The 10,000-nt window shown below is 34.2% G+C and overlaps 2 protein-coding genes across 7 annotated transcripts in view; one reads left to right on the top strand and one right to left on the bottom strand.

Annotated features, from left to right (window-relative positions):
* LOC113829474 (ninein-like protein) overlaps positions 1–10,000 on the top strand; it is a 48,754-nt gene that overhangs the window by 6,785 nt on the left and 31,969 nt on the right. For all 6 annotated transcript variants that reach the window (XM_070133176.1, XM_070133175.1, XM_070133174.1 and 3 more), the window contains 5 exons: positions 3,451–3,624; positions 3,928–4,023; positions 4,294–4,407; positions 7,290–7,424; positions 7,602–7,711. In XM_070133176.1, coding sequence (XP_069989277.1) covers positions 3,493–3,624; positions 3,928–4,023; positions 4,294–4,407; positions 7,290–7,424; positions 7,602–7,711 — 587 coding nt within the window. In that variant the 5' untranslated portion in view covers positions 3,451–3,492. The remainder of the gene's footprint in view (positions 1–3,450; positions 3,625–3,927; positions 4,024–4,293; positions 4,408–7,289; positions 7,425–7,601; positions 7,712–10,000) is intronic.
* Positions 8,339–10,000, bottom strand: part of 140up (RPII140-upstream gene protein) — a 3,423-nt gene continuing 1,761 nt past the window's right edge. Inside the window, exons 2-5 of the mRNA XM_027382632.2 lie at positions 9,776–9,925; positions 9,540–9,661; positions 8,809–8,948; positions 8,339–8,637 (exon numbers count right to left, since the gene is read on the bottom strand). Of these exons, the coding sequence (XP_027238433.2) occupies positions 8,459–8,637; positions 8,809–8,948; positions 9,540–9,661; positions 9,776–9,925 (591 nt within the window). The 3' untranslated portion in view covers positions 8,339–8,458. The remainder of the gene's footprint in view (positions 8,638–8,808; positions 8,949–9,539; positions 9,662–9,775; positions 9,926–10,000) is intronic.

The raw sequence follows: 10,000 nt of genomic DNA, 5'->3' as shown, positions 1-10,000 counted from the left end.
ACAAGATCAATATTTTAGTTGTAATATGTTTATTGCAGTGAAGGGATTACGATGTTCATATGCCAAGGGGTCTTGGTTAATTTTTAGATAGTCACAGTAGGACTGGGTAAAAAGGAAAAAGTTCTGTAACTCTTGATGATCCACTACTGTACAGATACATATCTTTATTAAGTATATAGCATCATCATTGTGAAATGAAGATCATGAAGGATTACAAGTAATAGATATCCTGCTGCCATTCTTGAGTAGCTCATCTGGATTTTGTTGAGGAATGCTACACTCAAGGGAAGCACAGATCAGTGAGTTTGGCTCTGAGGAAGAAGTCTTGAGTATAGCCGACATTTGCATGTTAAATTTTTTGTTGTAAAAAAATCAAGGACAGTAAAGCCAACCCTAATCAGTTTTATTACCTTTGTTTAAGGCTTTTTGTGGTTTCTCATTGGGTAAAATAACCACTGATACCAACAAATTATTTTTGGGGAGATATAAAATTAACCTGTTGGCTTGGACTAGTTTCTCAGGAGCAATTGCAGAAGGTTACTTTTGTTGAAGGTCATGGTTACATCTCTAGCTTTCATTGTGACAGGTTGATCTCAGTGTGTGACCAATTTAATTTTCTTTGCCTAAGATTGGCTCTAACAAAGCATATAACATGAAGAAGGTGTAAGATATTTATATTATAATAACTAGCACACTGCAATTTATTGCAAGTTCAAGTCTGTTTCGGTGAATAGTAATGGTGTTTATGGCCGGATTTTGCACACATTCAATTTATGATTGTGATGAATTTTAATAATTATATAGGAGTCAGTGAGCTCTATTTCCTTATGAAAAAGTAATACATATCAGTTAGGAATTATAGCAGCAACATGGTTCGAAAGTGTTTGCAACACAGTGATTGCTGGTTCACCTAATAGTGAGTGATGATCTCAGTATCATGACATGTGGCTTGGCTATGTCATACACGTATAAATTACAAGACAGGAAAGAGAGAGAGAGAGAGTGTGTGTGTGGGGGGGGGGGGGATGCAAACATAGTTATGAATTTTAGGGAAACATCTTGCTACCATTGCCTAAACTTATGTCATAGTCAACAGGTTAATGGAGAAATTAAAGAATGGGTGACTGAAATGAGGCAAGCTGACTATAGATATAAAAAGATCACATCGTGAGCACCTTTTGATCACCTCTATGAGAAGGTGATAATTCTTAAAATTATGTATTACAATGCCAGTGTTGGGTTTGGCTCTACTGTTGGCTAAAGAATTGAAGTTTTATCTTTTTTGGTTTGCTTTTTCGGAAAAGACAGTAACATGCTGGCAATGATTCTTCATATGCTTTTCTTTACGTGTGATTTTTTTTCCAGTGACATAATGGAGTGGGAGTATATAGAATTTTTTTTTTTATCTATAATTCTTTATGATTATAGTGTACCTTGTGTCTCTCTCTCCTTTTCTCTCCCTCCCTCCCTCCCTTACTCCATCCTCACTATACCTATCCTTTTCTGCTTTTTCCTCTCCCATACACCCACAATGTGCACATTGTATAAAGAAGGTAGCAGTTTATAGATTAATTCTACTGCAGTTGTTGCCTGCAGTATTTCTTGTACCTTATTGAATACACACTCCAGCTATAAACTTGCTTCATATATTTCCCATATATGAATTCTTATTCTAATGGTAAGTATATCTGCATCAGTTTATAAAAACCTTAACAGATTAATATAGAGGTGTGATTTTCAAAAAGAGATGATCATATAAGAATTCAGTTTGCTGTTAGTGACCTCTCAAGTTCAGAAAAAAAAACATTAGCCAAGGATAGCCATCTTTTCTAGGAAACACTAACCAGTCAAATGTTGGTCTCATGAAATCTAAAGAAACTGACTAGTTGCGGAATGCCAGTCATAGGCCTGATTGAGGAATAATGATCCTCATTACATACAGGTGATCTCAGACTCAAAATATCAGCTAGACAGGAGGATTAACGATATTGTAAATCATTCATTCAACATATAGCACCCTCTAGGTGCTGAAAGGTTCTTTAATGTTTTACACTGATATTGCCTTTGTTGGTTGAAGAAATATAGTTCATAAAAACACATTTCACATTTCCCTACTACAGTGTTTTACATGTACTGTTCCTGATACCAGGAATGGATATGTATATGTGGTTTTAATTTATTAATGTTTACACAGAGGTTGTTCCCTAAGTACATACTCATGAAGGAGTCAATTACTTGGCCTAATTAACTTCCCCAGTTAGCACATTCCTAAGAAGAGTTGTTTTTATTGCTAATACTATTCGTTATACATTTTAAAAGTAACGATGTACAAGAATGATAATAAATTGAATTTTTTTTTTTTTTTTTGGGGGGGGGGGGAACAGGTGAGATCAGGTATGCCTCTGCTGACTAAGCACTTGCCATTCTTTCCTCTCTCCCTTTCCCTCCCCCTTCCCCCCTCCCCATCTCTCTCTCTCTCTCTCTCTCTTTCTCTCTCTCCCCCTCCCCATCCCCATCCCCCTCTCCCCCCCTCCCCCCCCCTCCCCTCTCTCTCTCTCTCTTTCTCTCTCTCTCTCTCTCTCTCTCTCTCTCTCTCTCTCTCTCTCTCTCTCTCTCTCTCTCTCTCTCTCTCTCTCCCTCTCTCTCTCTCTCTCTCTCTCTCTCTCTCTCTCTCTCTTATTATTTTTATTTTTATTTCATTTTGTTTATTTATTTATTTTTTATTTATTTTTGTTAGTGTTATTATTTTTTTATTATTTGTGTGTTTGTGTGTGCGGGTGCACGCGCTCATGCGTGCATTTGCACACACATGTGCTAATGAATTTCGTCTTTATTCCCTGTATATATGATTTATAAATGTATATACTGCATTTTTATGAAAACTACAGTTGAATAGTCTCATGGTAAGGTCAAAGGTATCCAGAAGCAAGAATGAGTTGAATACTGGAGGGTTTGGATGTTGGTAAGGAATAGGCATGGCATATATGATGACATCAGACTTCCAACATATTTTGTTAACACTTTATTCCCCGTCTATCCATTAGAAGGACCATAATGCATTGACTGTGTTGTTTCTTAGAAAAGAAGGCTGAAGATAATAGCTGCACTTTGTAAATACCATAGTTGAAAAAGAATGTAAATTTCTTCATTTTTGGTTTTGTAAATATTTTGAGTACATTGTAAGTGATTTTTTTCATATTTTTATTCAACTGACTGATTAATTTTGTCAGAATTTCTTTAATATTCCTTTTTTCTTCTTTAGATTCTATTTATATTCTTTTAGTTCCGTATACAGTAGCTATTAATTTAATTATTAACATGAATGTTAGTAGTGTTAGCAGTTGTAGTTACAATAGTTGGAATATCTGCATCAGCATTTCTAAAACCTAGTCTTGTTTGTACCTTCTATATTTCCGGCCACTAATAATTTCACATATCTGTACACATCAGGAGCACTTGTCATGTGCATCGTTCATAGCACACGGAGAAAAAATGAGTGCTGCTAAAGAACCATCCTGCAACGAGGGAGAGTCAGCCATGGACACTTCAACAGAGGCGGCAGTTCCCAAGGAGGAGGAAGCGGCAGCAGTAGAAACAGCGCCATCTGCTGTGTGTGCTAGCCAGGTAAGGTAGTGTTTTTTCTGCTTCTTCTTCTCTTTCATTTTTTCTTTTTCCTTTTTCTTATATTCCTTATCTTTCCTCCTTGCTCTTTCTTTATTTTTATTACACCATTTTGGAATGTGAAAAATGAAGTAACATTTCACATCTAATGTAGAACTGTATTTTTCCAGCATTTACTTCATATTCCATTTGTAGATTTCAAACAATACAAGTACATTGAAATGAATTTGCTTAACTTTTTGTTGAATTTAGTTAATCACAAAAAGGATGGCATCCTTTCTAAACTTCAAATATATATTCTGTCAGCCGTTGGAAGCCCTCGAAGAACAACTGAACACAACCATAAGCCCAGAGCAGGACAGCCAACCACCCAGTTTAGCATACTCTGGGGATAATGAAGAGGTTTGTAGCCAGTGAGAACAAGTAGCTGTGTCTGTACTGTAACATTCAGTTTTGAGTTGATATAGCTCACAGCTCTTATTTACTGTTCAATTCAGAAGTGGATGTGGAGCTCAAGGTGAACGATAATTTTTTTCAGTATACAGTAGCTGTTAAAGATTGATTTTTGCAAAATTAATAGTACTGTAGTTGAAAGGGAGCCTTGTTAGCTGATGCTTCTATATTGTGTTCCCAATTTGGTTACTCGTGTACATATCATATTTTCTCCCTTAGGAATACCTTCGTGCAACCTGGCAGCGTCTTGGTGTGGGCCACGATGGATATCTCTCTCTTGAGGAACTTGCAACTGTCTGTCATGCCATTGGGATGGAAAAAGTAGCAAATGAGGTGAGAAAGAATGCAACAAGGGATGTATTGCATGCATGTCCACATGTAAACTGGCACTATTCAGGACTTGAGTGATACTTACATGCACAAATTTGCACACATACCAATCTTAGGCATCCTAGCACACTTACCCAGATATTTTAAGCATGGAAATGTTAATCACCTATATGATAGTGTCTTCAGTATTGGTTTCTCTAAACAGAAGCCCTCAGATTTATGTAATTAGTTCACTGAATTATTAGATTTGATCAATATGAATTTAAAACTTATTTAAAATGGAACTGCAGACAGATTCATTACTTTTAAACAACATGCATTTTATTTTGATTTTCAACACTTCTCTGTGGGATACTATTTGATATTGTGGTCATTAGCTATGGCCAGTCATAGCTAACCTATAGCTAATGAAAGTTGAGTCAAATGATTTCAAAGTCATTTAGTCAGTGAATGTAACATGGAATCTATGGTTACTTTGTAAGTAGAGAATCTTCCACAGTTGATTTGTACTGTCACTTACTTAGATATGATTCTCAGTATCAATAAAGTCAGCCTTTGAGTATACCAAGCTAAGGATGATTTATATGACCAGAAGATGTTAAATTTCTAAAATTGTAAGTCATGAGTTTCAGGAGAGATCATTAGAATACAGAGAAATAATATGTAAAAAAAGAGAGAATCTGAGTTCTAAAAACTATATTTTAAAATATTAATGATAATTATTGGTAAAAGGTTGTTACAGGGACTGAAAAACAAATATTCTATAGTCCTACATAAACAAATTGACAAGTTATGGGGAACCTCCGATGTAATGGGCATGGTAGTCATGAACAAGTATGAAACTTGAGGGACTATAAGAGGCTAGTAAAACTACCCTTTTCAGCATAAAACTCATTTATAAGAGCAAGTAAGAAGCCAGTCGCTCTCATGCGCTAAGTAATAGCCTCAGGCATCTGTGTGGGTGTAAGTAGTGAACCATAACATTATCATATTATTAAAGTGGTGGAATATAAAAACTGTGTTTTGTTGCGGATTCCACCATATGTATTTATTCCAGGTGCATTGGATACATTCTTGAATGAGAACTAAGTATGAAGATTAAACAGTAAGAAAGTGTCACCAGACTAATGTGATAAGTACTATGAAGTGACAGATAACTCCTCCATATTAACTAATTATGATATTTACAAGAAAATAGTGAAATGGTTACAAGGTGAATTAGCAAAAAATGTAGAAATGCTGCATTCAGTGGAAATTTTTATTACATTAGGGAAAAAAATGTATAAACTCTCTTGGCATATTCCTTCTCCTGTCTTTTCATCACTCATTTTCAGCATATCTTTTCTGAACCATTATTCCCCAACCTTTTTGTTGCAGGAAGATCCAGATTACCCAGACCCATTAAGTAATCTTGAATTATGGTTTCTATGTGACATCATTGCTCAGGTATACAATTTAATGAACAGCAATAATTATAAAGATAAAGATGATGCAGTAGTGCTTGAAGTTGTTTCCAAAGACTTCCATTAAGAAGGTTAAGGGAAATGAAATGTTGTGGATAGTTCTTTCAGGATCATCTGTTTCAGGAAGATTGTGCTGTAATTGCTAGAAAAAAAAATTGCTGGTATGTTTAAGGAGTTGCTATCATACAATAAGACCTCCATATCCATTAGTTTATAAAAGAAATAAAAGAAAAACATGGGACTGCTATTTATATTATATAAAGTTTTATACTGGAAAAGATTTAGGTGTATACTCACTGCTCCTTACCTTCTTTCTACCCCTCTTCCCCTTTTTGGTGTTGTACAGTTTCCCAATAAAAAAAAAAAAAAAAAAAAAAAATAATAATATATATATATATATATATATATATATATATATATATATATATATATATATATATATATATATATATATATATATATATATATATATATTGCCTAGGTGCTGCTGGAACTTAAACAGAACCTACAGGTGTGAAATTACTCTAGCATTGATATTTGTGGAAGTGAGGTGCACCTAATTCTTTTACTGATGTAAGATATGTGCTCCCATATACACATATATGTTTGTGAATTTTCAAGCAGTCATTCATCATTAAAGATATTACTGAAAATTGAACAGTTTGAATGGGACGGGGTGTAAACAGAAATTGATTAATGCTGTGTTCTAGGTATCACATCAGGTCAAATGGAGTAATAGGGCATTTACTATTTTCTTATTTAATTTTACGCATAGCAAATAATTTTTTGTCTAGCATAATGTAATAAATTTGTTTGACAGCCATTTCTTTGAGCATAACTCATTTACTCCAGAAGAGTCGATTGTCTGTGCAGAGTCTTGCAATAGAATTGTGAAGATAAGAAGGTCTTGTTGTATGATTTTGTTTTGTAAATCAACTTTTGTGAAAGTAAAATAGAAGATGTCAGTTATTAAAGTTTGGCATTTATGTTAGTTATGTTAGCTATCACAACTATGATGTTGAGATTGTGCATGAGGCATAATTTTGTAGCATATACTTAGTTTGTTATCATTGTAACTAAACATAAAAAGTAACATTTGGTTCTTCTTCTTTTTCTTTCTTCATTTCCCTCCTTTTTCACAAAATGGAAAATGTAATCAAATTAGACATAGGACTACGGATTACTTCGCATGTTTATATATTTGCAAAATATTTGAAGCAACTATTTTCTCAACTAGCATATGACTTGAACCAACTTCATCATAGATTGTACTGCAAAGTTCTAATTTTTTACAAGATTTTTTGACTATATATGTTTAGAGAAAATATTGACATTCTTGAAAATCATATTAAGAAAAGGGGGGGGGGGCATTACAGCCAGTGTTATCTTTTTCTAACCAGTCTATCAACTTGTCCCAAATAGGTTCTGGAACAGCTGTTCAGCCGACTCGATGTTGATGGAGATGGGAGAATCAGCTTCGAGGAGTTCGTTCACATGTTCCAGAATGGAGGACCTAGTGGCAACACATCCTTGGTCCTTGATGAATCACTTCATCAGGTTAGTTCATATTGGGGTGATTTATCTTAGCAAAATTATTAGTATAGTAGCTTATGAATTATTTTTATAAAATTTTCAAATGCTGTTAATGTACTATTCCAGAAGTAATAAAAAATAAATATGAAAAATAAGCACTGGAATTACTAGCACTAATCAGACCGATTGTCTGAATTCTAGGAAACGCCTGGCACTCCCCTTAGCAGAATGAGCTCAGTGAGTGAGGACCGACGGGGGGTATCAGGATCTGAATCAGGCGTTTTCTCCGCTATTGACCCAGAGAGTACTGGGTGAGTACAAAACATTATTTTTGAATGATTCTCACTTATAGATGGGTTAGCCTTCTCAAATCCCCAAAATTTACCGAAGTTGGTCAGCATCATGTGTGAGAATTACTTTAAATTCACATATTGTGTAGACTAAGGTCTTCCATGGGCAGAACCAAAATATTTTTGAAAAATAATGAATGATTTTTGAGATACGGCCTTCTGATCAGACAGGTATCTTTCACAGTTGCAGATGTAAAAAAAAATAAAAAAAATAAAAAAATAAAAAAAAAATTTAAAACTGTAAAACTTTATTTATGATTATCAAGAAACCTGATATTTACCATTCCTATAGACACAGTAAGTTTGAGATTTAGAATTAGTTTGATATTCTTAGTTATGCCCTATTACTAAGACATGATGTGCATTTTTTCAAGCAAATTTAAGGGCTCATAACAAATATTTGGATACTATTGGGCTTATTAATCTGTACCTGTTCATTTTCTCTCAAAAACATTATGGTTCTTCCCATGAAAGATATTGGGCTAAACAATATGTGAATATTAAAGCAAATCTGAGACAGGTTGCCAAACAAACCTTGGGTTATTTGAGAAAGATTCATTTTCTTGGACACCATTGAAAGACAAATAAAAGAAATTAATAGTGTTTATTATTGCACTTTTTATTTTTATTTTTTTTATTCTGTTGTGTACTTTTCATATACAGATAAGCCTTGATGGCAGTCATAATTTCTATGTGTCGACATACATTCTATTTGCTGTTACTGTCACTGATATTTTCTAGTGATAATGACCCAGCCATTTGATCATGACCACGACTTAGTGAGTCCAAATCCTCAGATCTTGCTTTTCTAAGAGCTTCTAGTTTCTTTTCCTGATATTCTTCCTTCCATTTGTGTTGCCAGTATCGTACATCTTCCATGGAAGTGCCTGAAAGGAACAAATTTTTTTAATTATTATTATTATTTTCACTTATATCCTTATAGGAATGGATTAGTTTACATCTAAGAGTATTCACTGTCTAGTTTATCATAAAGATTTGCTGTAAGAGTATTCACTGTTTATCATAAAGATTCGCTAATACATTTTGCATAAACATACCTGTCAGGTACATAAGGCCCAAAGAGACACAGCCCGCAATAGATCCTAAGGCGCCGCCAATTATACCCCCAGCAATTGTAGCACGGGGACCTTGTTTGAACTTATATAGTGCTCCAGTAATGCCTCCAGCTGCAACATATCTGAGGAAGAAATTTAAGATATTCCAGATATATGAATCAAATAAGTCATGAGCCTTACTTATTGCATTCATTAACCCAATGTCCACTGTAAGTTCAGCCTATTAATTGTCTTTACACATAGATGGCTCTACAAGTACTTTGTTATCAATGAGCAAATTACTAGTACTATTATTCCCACCTGTTTTCCCTTTTCCTTGATTTTTAGAAATATTTCCTTTTGTCATATATTGCACGTAGTAATATTAGTAACATAATAATTATTATTATATCTATAATAATAATAATAACATTGATATTGATTGCATTAGTAAAAAAATAAGTAAATAAATAAAATCTTTAAATGTCACACGGAATCAAAAATATGTATTCCATAGTTCCAAATAGACAAACAAGTTGACAAGTCATAGGACACCTTCCACGTCACAGGGATGGTAGTACGTAATTGTATTAATCCTTTTATAATATTAGAGTATGTATTTCATGTGATTGTCACAATGACAACTGGTTGAAGTAATTAGGGAAAGACAAAGACAACTTGACTCTTTTTCATATAGTACAGACTCAGAATTGGCTAGGAGACAAGTAACTTACTCAATAACAGAAGATTTTCCTCTATACACTGATATTGCAGTAGTGCATAATGTGAATGAACCACAAAATAAACCTAATCTCCATCCCCACATCCATGCACCACGGGCAAATCCTAGAGTAACCTGTCAAGAATAGAAATGGGTCTGCTTAGTAAAAACATTACATCTCCAAGACTATTGAATTGCATTGCATATTTTGCCATAAATTAGAGAGCAAATACAAAATACACAGGGTACCTTATCCTGAAGCTGTTTTTTAGCTTCAAATTGATTCTGGAATGCAGTAGCTTGATTTTTTTCAATGAACTTCAGGTAGTTATCACGTGAATGAATTGTACCACCAAGGATTGTGCCTGTAAATGCTCCCATCAAAGATCCTTGTGTAACCTGCAACAGAACACAGTATGGAGAACATTATATAACAGAAGTGTTCTTAATAATTAAGTAAGGTTACAAATTTGG

Source organism: Penaeus vannamei, chromosome 18 (genome assembly GCF_042767895.1).
Source record: "Penaeus vannamei isolate JL-2024 chromosome 18, ASM4276789v1, whole genome shotgun sequence".
Classification (NCBI taxonomy): Eukaryota; Metazoa; Arthropoda; class Malacostraca; order Decapoda; family Penaeidae; genus Penaeus; species Penaeus vannamei.
Note: the sequence above shows the minus strand (reverse complement) of the source record. Positions and strands in the feature narration are given on the sequence as shown.